The sequence below is a fragment of the Eleginops maclovinus genome, chromosome 8 (genome assembly GCF_036324505.1).
Source record: "Eleginops maclovinus isolate JMC-PN-2008 ecotype Puerto Natales chromosome 8, JC_Emac_rtc_rv5, whole genome shotgun sequence".
Taxonomy (NCBI): Eukaryota; Metazoa; Chordata; class Actinopteri; order Perciformes; family Eleginopidae; genus Eleginops; species Eleginops maclovinus.
Window position 1 is genome coordinate 18,215,744 of NC_086356.1, and position 18,218 is coordinate 18,233,961.

At 39.3% G+C, this 18,218-nt stretch overlaps 1 protein-coding gene across 11 annotated transcripts in view; it reads right to left on the minus strand.

Moving 5' to 3' along the window:
- LOC134868186 (formin-binding protein 1) overlaps positions 1-18,218 on the minus strand; it is a 66,739-nt gene that overhangs the window by 3,002 nt on the left and 45,519 nt on the right. For 4 of the 11 annotated variants that reach the window (XM_063889119.1, XM_063889115.1, XM_063889121.1 and 1 more), the window contains exons 9-17: positions 17,294-17,485; positions 15,668-15,856; positions 9,420-9,434; positions 9,109-9,144; positions 6,139-6,248; positions 4,802-4,934; positions 3,440-3,561; positions 3,147-3,310; positions 2-1,643 (exon numbers count right to left, since the gene is read on the minus strand). In XM_063889119.1, the coding sequence (XP_063745189.1) occupies positions 1,465-1,643; positions 3,147-3,310; positions 3,440-3,561; positions 4,802-4,934; positions 6,139-6,248; positions 9,109-9,144; positions 9,420-9,434; positions 15,668-15,856; positions 17,294-17,485 (1,140 nt within the window). In that variant the 3' untranslated portion in view covers positions 2-1,464. Of the gene's footprint in view, position 1; positions 1,644-3,146; positions 3,311-3,439; positions 3,562-4,801; positions 4,935-6,138; positions 6,249-9,108; positions 9,145-9,419; positions 9,435-15,667; positions 15,857-17,293; positions 17,486-18,218 lie in introns of those variants that run through there. The other 7 variants (XM_063889125.1, XM_063889126.1, XM_063889116.1 and 4 more) reach the window with 6 other exon arrangements.

The window sequence follows — 18,218 nt, forward strand, 5'->3', positions numbered from 1 at the left end:
ATAACAAAAAAAAGAAAACGAACAAACAAACAAAAAAATGACAAGAAGAAGTTAGATAGCTTTAAGGGAAAATCAAAGGCAACCCATCTATCATTCAGATATGGAGAGGTGGGTAAAGAAGTCTTTGCATTTATGAAGGTACTTCTAGATGTGTTGTTTTTCGGCTTATTTCAATTTAATTTGGCTTGAATGCATGTTAGAATGCAGCCACCCTGTCACAACATGCTGAAATCACCTCATGAAAAGGACAAAAATCCCATAAATCCATGCCATACAGTTCAGATGCTCCTTGATAAAAACGCAAATTTTTCCCCCAGATCTGCACATAAGAACCCCATGCTGTTCCCTTAATAAGCCATCTAGAAATGTTTGAAAGAGAGTTGAACAAATGCTTTATGAAAGAGATGATTGCCAATCTTGAAAAGTAGCACAGAATGTCTTTTGGTAGCCGTGAGGTGGAATGACACACCATGCTTTTACAGTAAAAGCCCCGTTTAACAGAGGTACGTGCAGGAAACCACAAAGCTTTAAAGTCACGACCAGCTCCTTTCCAGCCCAGTCTCACCATAGAGCTCAGAGCAGCTAAATCTCAGTCTGGCCTGGGAAATAGGACCAGAACAGCCCAACACTATCAAATAAAAAAGGTGGATTAAAGAGGAACGTGGGGCTATTAGTTACTAATTTGATTATATAAAACTACCCCTTACGAGGGAAGATTAATTACATTTACATTCATTGGTAACAGCACTATGATTCATCTACAGCATGCAACATTTGAATTTTTTGTTGTCTTTTTTTTCTGTTTAGTTTACAAAAATATCTTTTAATATGTATCCATATTTTACAGCAGATTAAAATTACATCAGCATGCTTTCCTTTTAGGTTACAAGTGACCAAAACACATAACGTAATGTCACTTCAGATACAGTCAGTCAGGAGTTCAGTGATTTACTACCAAACGGACTCAAATATTTGACAGAATTTGTGAATCAGACTCATGATTAAAAGTACTATAATTTAAGGGAATATTGTCAGTTAAAATCTTAACAAAACCAACAAATATATTAAAAAATCAAGTACTGTGTGTTTTAAATGTACATGTGATCACTGTCAGTGGGTGATTCTTCCCATCATGCTTAGCTTCGACTGGGTGGTTTTATTTTGTATCACCAATAGGTGGCACTGCAGTAAATGGGAGGAGAGGAACTTTCTCTAGAAGCTTCTTTACACAACATCCCCTGTCATTTCTGAAACATTAATAAATGTTTTGCTCAGCTGGACACACTCTTTCTACACACTATCAGTCACAACTGTCATGAGGCACAATGGACAAATGTGATTGGTCCTTCCTTCCGAGAGAGACAGAAAGGCCGAGTTTCTTATCTGAGCTACCAGTAACCACCTTTAATCTCAGCGGTGAATGGAAACTCACTGACTCACAGTCATAAAAACACATGGGCTGAGTTAAATGTATGTCATAGCACCTTTGGCATTTGTTTCCAAAAAGACCTCGACGTAGGACGTGGGGACGTATCCCTCCTCGTCCTCGTTCCTGCGCACTCGTGTCCAGCCGTCCCCTTTGTCCTCTTCTATAACGTACAACAGCTCGCCCTCTGCCACAGCGATGGTGCCCTCATTGTGACCTGCAAGAGTAGGGAAACAAAAAGAGGGATAAGAGAAAAGGAAGGACTAAAGATGTTCACCACTGCTTTGAAATGCCTTCATGTAGAGTAGAGTTTAATATCTAAATCACATTTCCTCAAAACGGAGAGGAAGCAAGGCTAGATGATGTGTGGTGGGAAATTGCCAACAGTATTCTCTTACTTATTATGCAGAATAGCTATTGCAAAAATAGTAGGCAGTCTTATAACTTAAAGATACTTCCAGAAGTGTAAAGTAACTAAGTACATTTACTCAAGTATTGAAGTTGGGTACAATTTTGAGATATGTTGCACTTCTACCCCACCACAGTTCAGAGGTAAATGGTGTACTTTTACTCCACTACATTTATTTAATCCCTTTAGTTTCTTTACAGATCTGGATTAATGATGGTAAATATAATCAGCCCTTAAATCAGACTTTAGTTCACCTGGAGTAAATCCAGCAGCTACCCTGCAGTAAACAAAGCCATTCAAACTAGCTGCACCTTTACCAGCTCTGAGAACACTTTAATGATCAATAATTATAAAACATATCAGAGATATTATTCTGAAATGGACCAATCAAACAATCACTATTTTTACTGTCTCTACTTTAAGTACATTTAGATGAGAGTACTTTCTACTTTTACTGGAGGAACATTTTGAATGCAGGACTTTTACTGTGACAGAGTATTCCTACACTCTGGTACTTTCTACTTTTACTCAAGTACAAGATCTGTTTACTTATCCCACCTCTGGACATTTCAATTATTGAAACGTGTATAATAACAACAACAGTTATCTACAACACAAGCTAAACATTATTATTTTTATGTGGATATTAAATGAGTAAACAAGCAGGACTCATGGTTCTTGATTCCTGGGAATATAATATTGAGAAAAGAGGAAAAACTAGTGATATTTTTGGTCTAAAGGCACCAGGCTGACACCGACAAGATAAGTATCACTACAGAAATCTGTACGTCTGTGTAGATGCAATATTTAAGACCCACAAAAATCCTTTTTTCTGCTAGGACTGACTCCAGTAGACCTGCCATGTTGTTAAAATAGGTCCATGTAAAAACAGAAATGTCCAGCAGGTCAGAAATAAACTACTTTTTCAGAGCAAACTTTTGTTAAGGTAGTTTACAATAATTACGTCTTTGTTTTCTCGTAGAAATAAATGAATCTCCCGTTTGAATAGAACATATTCATTAATCTTTCAAGTGGGGACAGCAGCTCTTATCCTCCCTCAGATCGATCGGGGATATTTTCCACCTTTTTTCACAGCGCTGTAACCCAAGTGTTGGAGAATTGGCCAAATATGATTTTGAAAGAGGAAATTACTTTCCACTGTCCGCCTCCACACATATTTTTTCACAAGGTAACACCCTCCTCCTTCTCATTCAAAGTAATCAAACACCACCCCCTCAGCTCATGTACTTTGGCATGTTTAGATTTATGAATTGTGGAGTGACTCTGCAGCTGTCAGGCATTCCCTGTTACCTTCAAATGGGTACAAGGCTTTGCAGGTGCCGATGGTGGGCAGGGTTTCTTCGTCGTCAAACTCGTCGTCGAACTCCGGCGTGGAGGAGGTGGGTGGGGTGGGGTTGACAGTGGCTTTGACCTGAGTCTCAGAATTCTGCTCCTCTGTGTAGCTGCCATCCGGGCTGCTCAAGGGCCAACACACACACAGTAAATATACTTTGAAAACATACGTAGTTTTTTTTAAAGGTGTGCAGCGACTCTGGGATGTTTCATGTGAGGGACGGATGATGTCGTGTCAGAGTATACCATACCTCTCTCTGTCCTGCGCACAGTTGTTGCTCACTGTCGAGTTGTTCTGGGTCTCATAGAGTCCACTCCTCCGGTTCATATCGCTCTTGGATGGCATCTTTTCCTCCACCTCTGCTAACCAGCCCTGAAACACAAACACACACACACACACACACACACACACACACACACACACACACACACACACACACACACACACACACACACACACACACACACACACACACACACACACACACACACACACACACACACACACACACACACACACACACACACACACACACACACACACACAGCGTGGCATTAAGCATGTGTTGGATGAGGCTTTGAGGATTTCTAACTTGACAATCTTTTTTATCTGCGAATCAGATGGCATTAACCTTTGGAAAAAACCTTCATGTGAGGAACATTAGGGATGAGACAATGTAGGATTGCGATACAATAATCTATATTAGTCTGATTATGATTACTTTTCTTTATTTTATCATTTTAAACATTGTCCCCTGGGAGATAAATAAAAGTTGTCTATCTTGCTATCATTTGAGAGAAAAAATTAAAATAAAAGATAAAGCAATTATCGTTTAAGAAAGTACAGACTGTGGCTTTTATTTAAGCAGGAACATTTATGATTAACGGTTACCTTGGTTAATATTGCTCATGATTAAAAAGGATGTGGGTTATCTCTGTGATCCAACACAAATGTTAGTTTCTTAACAAAAGTTAGTGCAAAGTGAGAACCGCTAGTTTAAGTCCCATTATGTTTTTTTTAATGGATATATTTATTATTTTTAACTGGTTTATCCAAGGGGAAAGATTGATCAATAAATGCTTAATAAATGCTGCACATGTGCCAGAGTTAGCAAAGAGGCTATTTTGCATCTATAGTCCCTGGACAGATGTTTCAAAGTTCTAAAATGGAATTATAATATTTAAGAAATAACACGTTCATTCGATCTTAAGAACAAAAACATGCTACATAGAGGCTCACAATACAGGACATACCAATACAAACTACAATCTACATATCGCACATGGTTCATGATTGTTGTTGAAGTTGGGGAGATTTTTGATAATAAAGTAAATTGTGATATAAATATATTCACATCATTCCATGCCTAACACTCCACTCCCTTCCCCGTTTCTAAGGTTAAAGCAGGACACAGTTGTGGGCCTCCCCCATGAAGCTCCAGCTAAATCACATCTTCTCCTAATATGGACGAGCGGCAGACTTTATTGGATCAACCCCAGATAGAGACGTGTGTTTGAACTCCTCATTATTTACTGTCGTGAATAAAGCAAACAATAAAGCACCGCCAACACTAACACTCAGAGAGGAGAGGAGAGGCTGGAACTGATCTCACCTCAAACTTCTGCACCTCGTACTGCAGCTTCTCGATGTTCTGGGCTAATTCTGAAAGACGGGGGTCCACGCTGGTCGGGTCTCCCATCTGAGGGTTCTTCACGTACACGTCTTTCATCTTAGTGAGAGCGTCCCTGGGGAGGCAAAACACTGAAGTTAATACAAGTCCTTGTTGTTTATTAAGAAGGTCAACACACAAACACTCTTTATATACAGGACAGTTCTGCACCACCTTCCAAACATGTTGCACATTTGTTCACCAGCTACCTCTCATCCACCTTCGATAACAATACGGCACATATTCTATTTCATTATTCGAATCACTTTGCAACAGTTAACTGCACGTCGTTTTTGGTATTTCCAGATTTCATGTTAATAACAGTCTATATCTTAATGTATAATAGATTTTTATAATTGATTTTATTGTATTTTTTTTCCTATGTCTAAACCTGTTCCTGATTTCTGAGAAAAGATTAGATTGGTAAAATGCAACTATTTTTGTCATTGCATTTTTGATTAATAAGGCAACAAAGTGCAGTTAGCATCCAACCAGAAGTGCAAAATAAGTGTAATGTATATTATAAATATATAAATATGATCGATGTAAAAAAGTTTTAAAGTATATACAGTATTTAATAGTATATCACTATAAACACACTGTAGAAACACTTGAATTGATGTGTATGTCTTTAAATTTGGGTTAATTTTACTGGTTCTTCTATTGTATTATGATCAAACTCTTGCTTTTGAATTTTTATCTAGCTTTTTATTATTTTAATATGATAGATAGTCTTGTTCTGTTGAGCACTTTGGGCTGCATTCTAGCATTTAAAAAAAAGCACAAATTAAGTTTTTATTAATATTATTATTGCTGTTATTTATAATATACTACAGAGCTGGTAGACAGTATAATGCAGACACTATAGACAGATTAAGTATGAATACAATAAAGACAGTGATTGACACTCTATAAATAGGTAAAGTTGTTGTATATAAAATACATATAATGTCTCTGTTCTAGTGGTAAACTCTGAGAAGTTTTTTCAGAAATAATTCTTGATGTGGTTTGGAACCTCATATGGGGTTTAATCACGGCAGCGTTTAGCTGAGTTTCTCCATTAGAAATCTTTCACAGAGGAGAGAGAGCTGCATGAAATAATGACATAATATGAATAAATGTGAGTTTTCTTTAGAAGAGATGGTTGTTTGGACAGACTTTGCAAATTAAATGTGAAGTCGGGCACATGGAATCCAGGGGTGTGTGTGTGTGTGTGTGTGTTTTTGTGTGTGTGTGGGGGGGGGTTGGCAAGCTGTAATAGGTAACAAACAGAAAGCTACCTCTGGTCCATCTCTTTCTGGATGTCCTTATTCAGGTCATCGATCTTGCCCTGCAGCTTCTTCCTCCTCTGTTCTGGCGGCAGGTGGCTGAAGTCCTCAGGTCCAGAACCCTGTGAAAACGAGAGGGAGGAAGAAAGAAGCAAAAAGAAAATGAGGAAACTATAAGAAGACAGGAATATTATGTTGCTGTTTTAAGGGATGTATTATCTAGCTAGGTGCCCTATCTTCCTGTGAACCCCCGTTAAAATGGACAATAGCTACACAAAGGGAGCTATTTTCTTACATTATTAACCTGTCAGAGATACTACAGCAACTCTATACTAAAAGTTGGGATGTTTGAGTATAGACTGGAGGCCTTCCACCTATTCAGCCGCCACATCTAATCTATTGCTTCCTTGAAATGTAATAAAGTATTAGCATCTCTGCTCGTATAGGGTTTCAGAGCGAGCAGGATAATTCCCTGAGAGCACGGTGTGTTCTTGAGATGGAGATTGTGTGAGTGAGTGAGAGGTTTTTTGGCTGGCTGTGGGTCATATTTCCAGTCTGTAACACTGAGCTGATGAGTCACTGTGCTCGGCAGCGGACATAATGCATCAGTGAATCATTCTGGAGCTTCCTGTACAAGGTGCTAGCTAGTCTGCATGGAGTCAAAATCCAAATCTACATATATATGAAATAAATAAAGAGTTACGTCAAATATTCAATAAAGAAATCTGCTAATATTTTATATTTTCAAGCGTATTTTCCCACATTAACAGTTTTTATTCTTTTATTAAAGCAATATATTTTTATTGTTTCACAATGCCTTTTTGTGTTGTTCATCATGCTATTTTCCTTTTATTTCATTATATTAAAAGGGTCAGTTCCACTTTAATTAGAGAATACATATTTTAGCAGAGTTTACAGATATGACTTTCCTGTTGTGCTTTTTATTTTGAATTCTGTTTCATGTAGAAACTATTTTCTTTACCTTATCACCACTTATATTCTACATTTATTTTTCTTATTTCTTTGTTTATTTTTATCCTCACATATTCTATAGTTATTAGCGTATTGCTATTGGCTGTGTTTAATTAACCTGTCTTTATAAATGTATTTTTCCCTGTGTTGTAAAGCACTTTAAACTACACTGCCTTTGTAAAAGTCACTCTATAAAAAATGGAATTATTGACCATAATAAATAAAATGCTTTTTATTATCTGTCACATTTTAAGACATTATGAAATATTAAGTATGATACATTTTAACATATAACCCCTTAGGGCTTCACATGATTTTTTTTAACTTAATGTACCTAAACGAAAGAAAATTGTGATCATTTTGCGGTGTTGCTCTGGTCCTATCAATGAAGGGAAACGTGCATTGACTGGATAGTTCCGGGCCTGATTGGATTTGATTGATACGGGTTATAGCGGGAACACCACTAGGATAGATCACAGCTGGAGCTATGGACTACACTGCAGTCAGGTCAACAACACATGCAGCTAGGCTACCATGGCAACCTTACCCCTTCTCCCTGTATCGGCACACACCACGGGGCATGCAACATAACAAACATCATGTCAGTCATCATGCAGGGACATGCTCATTGCTCAGTGAGGAGCTACAGTACAGCAGTCATTAGTGTTCACATTCTCTATGTCCTGCAGGACAAATCCAACACTATCATCTAGGAAACATCGAACTACAACTACGGGCAGACATCAGAGCATGTGCTGATTGTAGTATAAGGAATATGAGATGGATCAGAGTTTACTAAATGATTTATCCATACAGAATCATGTATAGATTCATAAAACACATTAGGTAGAGAATTTAAAAATAACAAATCATTAAAGGGCCTAACTTCCTTAAAAATCAGCTTAGCTTTACATTATTATACTTATTTGCTTTATTGCAGAGATACACTTTCATGTTGTAAACTAAAGAGGGATATATGAAACTTAGCAGAAAGACTGAAAGTAGTATACATATGCTACGTTATGGTAGTTGGACTGTTTGGCATTGTAGCACATTTAAGAATAATAATTATACAAATATTGCTTAATTTTGCACAGCTCACAGATCTTTAAGGGTATGCGCATGTGTTCTAATGAATTGTAATCAGGCGCCTGACTTGAGTTTTGGCAGACAAGATAAGAGCTCCTGATTCTTTACTAATAATATAAAGAATTTTACTAATATATATTTATGTTATATATATATATATATATATGTTTGAATGTTTTTACTGATGTGTATCACAAAGTCCAATTCCTGTGTACTTAGTACCTTCTCTGAATAAGGTGACAGAAAGAAGTAGAAATGATTTGGAAGCTACTTTTTCCTTTATATTGACTCAATTTCAATTATATTTGGTTGATTTTACAGGTTCTGCTAGGCACATTTTTATATCTTTGGATTGAGACGGGTTAACTGTTTCCATTCTTAATGCTAAACTATGCATCGGTTGGCTGTACACTGAAAACACTGAAACAGTGACTTTGATTAAATGTATTAAGTCAACTTAATATTATTACTTTCAACTAACCTAATACAGTTATGTGTTGACATTATACACTTAATTAAAGTCACTGTTTCAGATTGTTCAGTGACGCTTTATGTTTAGCGCAGTTAGAGGGTGATATTAACCCTATTTATTTAAGTGTTTGCAAGTAAGTGAATATGTTTGGATTTTAAAATGTAAAGCTTTAATAATCAAAGTGCGTTTTTACAAGGTAAATATAAAGTAATGGTTGATTTACTGGAGGTCTGCCATCATACACTTCTCGTACATTATTTGAGCTTCACAGAACAGCATTCTTTAAAATACATCGGCATGCAGTGTAAGGACGTGAGTGAGACACTACATAGAACCAGGTTAGTGTTTGTTACGACAACGTACGATCTGTCGGGACATGAAGGGAGGACTACCAGACGGACTAAGAGACGGACAGATTGAAAGGTCAAACATAGAGTAAATCTGATCACCTCAATGAGATTCCGGACGTGGGAATTGAGTGTGATCTGCACCACAGAGACCACAGACAGTTTGGGAGAGACATGAACACAAACCACAACACAAAAGCAAACCAAACAACACACAAATGAGACAAGGACATGAGTCGGAGGTCCATTGTTGAGTCACAGCAAAAGAAATATTAACTTCAATACAGATTAAAAAAAGGACAACAAAAACGTTATGGCGTACACAACTTTATTAACAGAGTGTTACTGGGAGGACGTGACATGCTTGCTATGGTCATGCCGCTACGGACGTGAGGTTATACGGTCATGCTTACCAGCTTGAGAGAAAGCTTCATGGGGGGGAGAGCAGAGAAAAAATGGCGAGGAGCAGGAGAGAGAAAGAAACAACAGTCAACATCAGATGAATATTTACGGCCATTTTTTCCCATTTTTCTTTATACTGGAATACTGTAATTGTATTTTATAATTTGCCAAACTTCACCATTTAAAGAAAAGAGGTGGTAGCACTAGGTTTATATGCTAGCTGTGTAAAAACACACACAGTTTCTGCTACAAACCCCCTACTCCTTTCCAATTTGCGTGAAGTTTAACATTTCTTATATAATGGATTAATGAAAAATGAGGAACACGTCGGCTAAAAAGTGCCAACCTACTGCACAAGCATGAAGTTAAGATGGGGTCAAAATAAAGGAAGACAGATGAGTGTAAATGTAAAGAGAGAAGTAGAGGGATGGTGACTCAACAGGGGCGGAGGAACCCTTTACTTCTACAGCCCTCTGCTGCCGTACAGAGACAGCAGAGGGCGCCACAAGCTTGAACACATCAGCAAATCCAGACATGGAGGCAGAAATTGAACACACACAAGCTGGAGAAACCAAACTATCACCTGTTGTGAAGAAGAAATCCGCACATATCTGTGTTTTTATATATTGCTCATGAATTTCCCATGAAAACAAATCTGTAAATAGGGTTGTACATGTGTTTTCTGCTGTTTGAATACAAAGCACCCCTGGCTGACAGAGCTGCAGCAGATGACCTGTAATCCTGTTAGAGGCTCACATGGTGCTGCACTGAGCCGCTCCACACACTTTACTCCACTAATCATCTCATCCACCTGCTTGGCAAGTTGCGGTCTTTACTATCACGCCGTGTAATCCTGACTCCAACCTCCACACCGCTATCCTACTGTTACATCTCCTCACTATGTTAGTAGGTAAGGTTCATTATGGGATCATGTTTAACTGCAACTTGGGCTGACAAAAGTTCTGTGTAAACTTTATTTAAAGTAAAAAGAAGGATACTAATGTTCTTGTGTGAGGCTTGCTTTACAGATAATTAAATAGTATTTAAATCAGAAGTATACAATGATATCACTGATGTGTAAGAAAAGAAAATATTCATAAACTCTGGGAAAAGATCTAGTCCGGGCCTTGTTTCTGTTTTTATTTGATCAGGTGTGGACTATATTCTTATTAACCTGTATATGAGAAATTGTAGCTTAGAATGTATTGTAATGTGTTTATAACAACTTTTAAAAATCTCTTTATTTGAAGAGAGTTCTCAGTCGCGAGAAATATGTTGGGGTTACTGTACAAAAACTGATGGGTCATGATGAAAAGACTATATGTATAAGAATAGCATTTTAATCGGTTTAAGAGGATATCTTTATATGTATTTAATTTAGATGTAGTGCTTCTGACCTATCATTTTTCTTTTGCATTTTACAAATACATTTGTAAACATGTTTTAAAGATTGAACAATGGGGCAGATACAGGCTGAATATTTTGTCCCAGATGGGCTTACCCTGCTGTGAGCATGCATTTGATAAATCAGGTGATCACAGGAGAGCTGCTCTTGACAGTAAGTAGGAGAACATCGCATAATAAATGTGTTCTATTCTCAGTTTCCAGCAATACTGTATATTGTGGCTCCACAGATCTACCCGAACCCTTTCCAACCCCCAGACAGACACAGATAAACATGGTCCTTACACACAGATAACATCGCTGCAGTATGGCACACTAGCACAAAGAAAGCCCTGGAGGGGTGAATTCTGGGTACTGTAGGCTGATCCAAGATCCAAAGTGTGACAAACACCTCAGCTAATGTCACATGCACCTGACAGTGAGATCTAAATAGTGAGGAGGGAGAGATTGCTGAGTGGGAAGAAGAGCATCCACACGCCTGTAATCTTTCACAGCCTCAGGTGCTAGTGACACTGTGAATGAACTCCGTGCAGGCGCTCAGAGGGGGGGGGGGGGGCAAGCAACAAGATAACCGCCAGCTAAGCCATGTGATGATGAAGTCATCTCTCTGATCATTCGCCTCTTTTTTCACGCCTCAGAGCCATGTGATCAATACTGAGCCAGGCACAAACACCAGCTTCCTTTGTGAGGGACGCTGGCCTTGTAGATTGTGATGACTGAATGTGAGGAATATTTCACGGATACAATTACCCTTTGGTATCATTTACTCATTCCATGTAACCCTGAATTATTGTAAGAATCTTTGTTTTTCTCGCATGCCTTCACGCCGTACAAAGAATCCAAAAAGTAGAACTTTTGACGATTTTAAAGAGGACATTTTCAGGTGCATATTTGTAGTTTTTTTCTCTACTGGGTCATTTCTCCATTCTTTAATGTTCAGAAATCCCTTTATGTTTCTCATACTGCCTGTGCTGCAGCACCTCTTTTCACCCTCTGTCTGAAACCAGAGCCCAGTCTGCTCTGATTGGTGAGCTGGCCGGCTCTGTTGTGATTTATCAACCCCTTAGAGATGTCCTGACCCTTAGCCTATCAAATACATGTGTTGGAGTGCTATCCAATAGGAGTGACAGTGTGACATACGAGTGTCACTATGTCCCGTAAGTAAACAAAGGAGTCCAATGGAGGGGTTACAGGCAGGGGGGGGAGTGTGTGGGAGAGAAACTCCCTCTGGAGGGAACACAGGGATTTTAGCCTTTAAAGACCATTTACATGCATACAAACCTGTACAACACACTACAGAAAGGGGAAAACCCCAGAGAGCATAATAGGGCGTCTTTAATTGAATGTGAATTTAAAGCACCAGTTGTGTGGGGGGTGTAAATATCATACAGTTTTGCTGATATAACGCGGCCCTTATTTATTTTACTTCCTCAATAATTCCCTGACTTTGATTCTTCTTCCATCGCGAAGGTGAGCGAGAAAAATAAACCTCTCTTCAAGAATTCGAGGTAACACAAGATGAGGAATGGATATATGAGGCGTTCCTTTAAGGAGGCTGCTGAAAGTGCACTACATGGCTTCCACTAATCACACACATTCAATATTCATTTTCCCTTTTTTCCAACCACCCGGACCACATACACACACACACTGCTGGTACTCGCTGATGCCTCTCTTACACACACACACTTACAACATATTTCCTGGCTTCGAAAGCATATGTGGGTCGCCCCAGAGTCCTCTTCATAAGCTCTTTGTGACAAATGAGCGCGCGCGGGGATTGCTGCTGTGGTGGTCGTCGGAGAAAACACAGCTCTGTCAACATAGTCTTAGATATCTTAAACTGTATACGCTCTTATTTCACTGCCAAAACACAAACTGTATGCTTTCTATTTTTCTTCCCATACAAAACACGTAGACGTGCACACACACAGATGCTGGGGATGGATTAGACAGCCACATAAAGGCTCTCCTGGGGGGGCAAACATCCCTCCACTGTGCAGAGACGCCACCTCCACCTGCACAACTACTCTAATCCTAATGTGATTCTGCGGTGTGCCCCCCTCCTGCAGGAATACAATCGTTTTTTTCTTGATTTACCTGCAGCAAAAAACACCAAAAGTATTAAAACGTTGGTTTGTTATCTTATTTTGCTTTTTGCAATTATTCAAAACGTGTGTTTGCTGGAAGTTGAGCTCTTTCATTAGCACATAATGCAATGTAATACCTGTTTCACTATACAGGCCAAAATATCATTACAAAAAAATGTTAGGTGAAATATGAATTATTGATTATTATATCACTTTTTCAGTACTTCCCAGCAGGACATATTAATAACTCCCTATGATCAAATAATAAAATGAGAAGCTAATTTGCGTAACAGTATTTCTTATTTTAATATCCCTTTATGAGACAATGTAATGTCTCCTGACAGCTCACAAACTATTATAATTAGCCTTACTTACTGAAGCAGGCAACATATTTAATATTTAAGATCTTTTTCAATCAAAACTCAGACTTTTATGAATATTTTTCGGAATGTTTCCAGAGAAAACTAAAATAAAAGCATCATAAGGCTGTTAAAAACAAGCTCTTCCTCTCAAAACTGAATATTAATATTTTAGAACTGCTGATAAAGTGTTCCTAGTTAGCTTGCTCTCACAGATGGACGTGGGGCTGGTCGTGAGAGAGCAGAGGACCCGCTCTAACGCTCCACCAGCAGCTGTTCAGAATCAAAATGTCTGTCTGTGAGGCCGGTGTCCCTGAAAGACTGGTTGTTATTTCACTAGAATAACCATGCACCTTATGTTGTCTTTTAGTTATCTCTAACATATGTTAGATTTATTCAAAAAAGAAAAATATCACATTGCATAAAAGTACTCATTCAACATCTATATACATGAATATACATAAAAAGCTGACTGCCATGAGACATGAAACAGGGACATAATGGGCTAATGATACAGTATATAACCTCTCACCGATTCAAAAAGTCCTTCAACCTTTTCCTGTGTTGTGAAATGTTACAGTAAGGTCAAATTTCAATCGTTTTAATCTGTCTATAGACGACAAACAATGCACCTGATTCAACTCTTTTTATCTCTCTTGTCGGGAGCTGTTTCAGCACTTCCGCTTTCAGAAACGTGCACTTCCTGTTACATCTGTGCGCTGCTAGTAAAAAGTACACACACTTCCCTTTTTTTCTGCCGACCTTCAATCATTTTCTCCACGATATGCTTGCACACACGTATTGTTCTTTTCCGATGTCCTCTCATACACATGTTTTCACTTTGAGCAACTGCTGCCCTTTCAGAATATGAGCGTAAACAAAAAACTATATTTGAACGCTCCGGAAGGAACACGTGAGTTGCCGCCCATCCCTGAGGTCAGGGAGAACCGGAGGTTGAAATGTGTTATGGGAGAGCGTGATACGACCTGCACCGGCTCAGCGATTCCATTACACTGGAGTTTACGACAGGAGCTGGTGCTGACACCCTCCAGGACCCACCGGGCGGGTGCTGATAAAGCCACCCTCCGGGAAGCCTTCTAAAATTACTCCGGCCTTCTCACTCCTTGTGGGGTGGGTGACTCAGTCAGCCTGCTGTCATTCCCACTAACCATCACTTTGTTCATAGTGTCAGCCTTAAAAAGGGACAAACAACCTTAACATTTAAAATATGTATTGTTCCTTTTTACCCATAATGCTATTTATCAATCTAGGTGTGGCTGCAGAGTGTCGGATATATTGGTATAGTGCTCAAAGCAGCCAAACTATGAATTGTTAACAACAATGTTTATTCATGATCCGGCTACTCAAGATAACCCTCAGACCTTGTTGTAAGAACTAACCTGTAGTAAGTACTTTCTTTCTACCAAACTATAGCTGCATTTACTTATGGATAAAAGCCTAGGGTGTTGTTCGGTTAAAACATAGTTCCTACATGAAAGTGCACAAAACAAGGTATGTGGATTATCTTGACTTACCAGGTCCTTTCTCTGGAAAAGGACATTTCTGTTGAGTTTCAAATGTATTTTTTGGCTCTTTTGGCATCTAGTTCCATTATATTAGAGAGAAGGGAGATATCTATAGGTCCCAAACTCTCCAATAACACTCAGCAGCTCAAACTCAAACAATCTATTATGCTAGCACTACAGGCAAGAGGGAAAAATACATATATTAGAATTTAGGGTGAACTGTCCCTTTAACCCTGGTCTTTCCATTCTATTCCTTCCATCACGTGCAAAACAACAATCTGCCTCCAGAACAGATTGCAGGGAAGTGCGCAGGGAGCTACTGCAGTCTCCATGCTACTGCCAATACTGCTTTAGGTGTTTCGCTTACATCTGTCAGAGGGGGGAGGTGGGTGAGAGGGGGACGGATGTCAGTTAATATGAAGAGGGACACGATGGAGAGACAGGAACTGTGGATTCATCGTTATGCGCTACAGAAGCATGCTAAAGAAGCAAATGGGCTGAGCACTGTATGGGCGAAGGGAAAAGGCCTGATGTGCAGCTTCAGCAAAATGACCATTCTAAGGGCATTTCTGCACTGGAAATTGTTCAAAATAAAGTTATAATTGGCCTATCTAAGCACTGTTGTCAAATTGAGGTCACAGTGACTACACTCATATATTCAGTAACTTGTAATAGAGGCGTATCCCCTGTTATTTGATGACACCATTTAGGCATTTATGGCCTTAAAATCTAAAGGGAAGAAATACTTTTATTTTTACTTTTATTTATGCCTTTGTATTACTTCACCCATACAGTGTAGCAGGCACAGAGCTCAGATACAGGTGTAGGATACACACGCATGCACAAAGCTTGCCGGACACACACACACACACACACTTACCCCTCGCCTCAGGCTCCGGAGGCAGTGCATTTTGGGTTTGGAGTTCATGAAGTCGTTGAGGCGGTGGGAGAGGGGCTCCTTTTGCTGCTTGGGAGACTGGGGGTCGTTGGGAACAGCAGAGGGTGAGGGCGGGGATGAGGCTGGGGGGGCAGGTGGGGGCTGGTGGGGGGATGTTAACAGGGACATAAGCTACCAGTAAGAGAAGGAGCGGTGACGGAGGAGAGAAGGAGGAAAAACATAGAAGAAGAAGAAGGGGGCGAGATTTCAACAGAAAAAAGACAAAAGAGGAAAAGGAGGAGGGAACACAAAACGAAATAAATAAGCCTCCTATAAATATTAAAAAATAAACACATAACAGAAAACCCAAACAGAAGTTAAAAGACAACCGAAGGTACATCAGACCCAGTGTATCAGTTGTTATGTCGTGGAACAAAAATGTCAAACATATATAAAACAGTTAAAAAAGAGGGGGTTAGAAAGCGCAAAATGTGTTATGCGGGCGGCTGCAATAAAGCAGAGTTTCAGTCAAAGCGCATGCAGGCTTCCATTTTAGAAATCCTTTCCCGACCTCATCACATGCCAGCGGAGAAATTCACCACATCCCCAAGGATATGAATTTGAGGTCATCATCAGAGAAAATCTAATTGCTTATCGCTGTCCTGAAACATCTGACGGCATACTTCAAGTACAGGAGTCAGGAGAAGCAGAGAGGAGACACCACTCGAGGCGCATGCATAGCCAAGTGAGTCAGAGACCCCGCTACGAAAGAAAACGCCTGAAAGAAGCTAAAACCCCAGTTTCTGTAGAGCATAAATTGTGCTTCTTTATAGAAATATCTGTATGATGTTATATTTTTGCAAGTGTTTCTGTTATGCTTGCATGCAGGTGTGCACAAACAGTAGGAAATATAGCTGTGTGATCCTAAAGCCTTGATTAGAAAAATAATTCCAAAGTACATCACGCACCGATGAGCAGTGTTTTTAAAGACACCCTTTTGTGTGTCAGTCACACACTTTCTCCCAGCCTTTCTCTCCCACAGACACACACACACAATTACTCACTTATGCTCTGCTCTTATTCAATACCGACATTTCCACCAGCCTAAAAGACAGTCAGAGATCAGTTTAGCTGCTCATAAGCAGGCAACTGAAGGAAGGCTACTCAGGATCACCAGTCCAGAGAGAAACTGTTATTTCTGATCGAGTTATTCACTGCCAGTTGAGTCCGACCATAGGGTGACAGTAGGAATGCATTAGTGTGTGTTACAGGAGGAAGTCTCCAAAGAATCAGTGAGGGTGATTGCCAGGGAGGAGGAAAAAGTTGGCAAATGATAACAACGAAAATGCTAATGCTAACAAGAGCTAGCAACACAATTGTTGAGCTTTACAAAAATCTAAAGAAAATCTACCACACAATTCAACTAAATAAAAAACATGTAACAGATATTACAAATGAACATGTATATATCTTTTACGAGACAGAACCAATATAACATAATACAACATATAAGCCCTCCACCCAACCAAAATCTCTCCAGTGTGAACTCCAGACGAAGAAATGCACTAAAAACCAGCGACGCTCTGCTGTAAGTTGGGTGTGGATGTAACTCGGTGTAGAGTGTGTTACCTTGTTCTTGTTCTTAATGAAAGGCCACAGTTTGCCCTTGCTCTTGCCACCGGTCCTCTCCTTGACCTCTTTGGAGTTGGACAGGCTGGTCTCTGACACTGTCCTCTTCATGGCCTGGCCGTAATCCTCAAACTCCACATCGCCCGGAGGCTCGAAACCAGACTTGTAGGACTCCACCACCTGATTCGAGTCCTGGTGAGGAAGAGAGGCAGCCTTGATCAGGAACAGCCTTGTCCTTGATACAGTTTAATCCAGTTAAAAGGAGACATATTGTGCTCATTTTTAGGTTATTATTTGCGTTTTAGGTTTAAAATAAAAAAGTATGCTTCCATTTTCATAAAACACATTATTTGATTATACCGTCTGTCTGAATATATATATATATATATATATATATATATATATATATTCCCCCTCTGACATAAAGGCTCTGTTTGGTGACAATTTATTCAAGCCCTGCTCCAAAAATAAAATGTTGCTCTGATGTGCCTTTACAACGTCATTGCAGCTTAAAAATGATTGTATTGGCACTTTCTACATATTTAATAATCTAATTATTAATACAATTGTGAATCAAGTCCTGATGGCACATTCAAAGGCACAATTTCTGAACAGGAACTGTGTACATTTCCCCGTGGATTGAGTGTTTTGATACTTTTAAAAGTAATTATACAGCCTACACCTGCTTTATAATTTTAAAAGGATGTGAAAAACTAGGGCCTTTAATTTAAAACATCAATGGAACAATCATAACATTCAAAGCCATGACTAAAAAAGTGGGGTCTCTGTTCATACAGATTGTCCAGCTTATCAGCAGGTCTGCAGATATGATGCAGCACAATGGCAGGCCTGGTGACTCTCCTGTTTATAGTTGTTTTTTCTCCCTGATAACAGTTCATGAGTGTGTCATAAAAGCAGAGGCAGA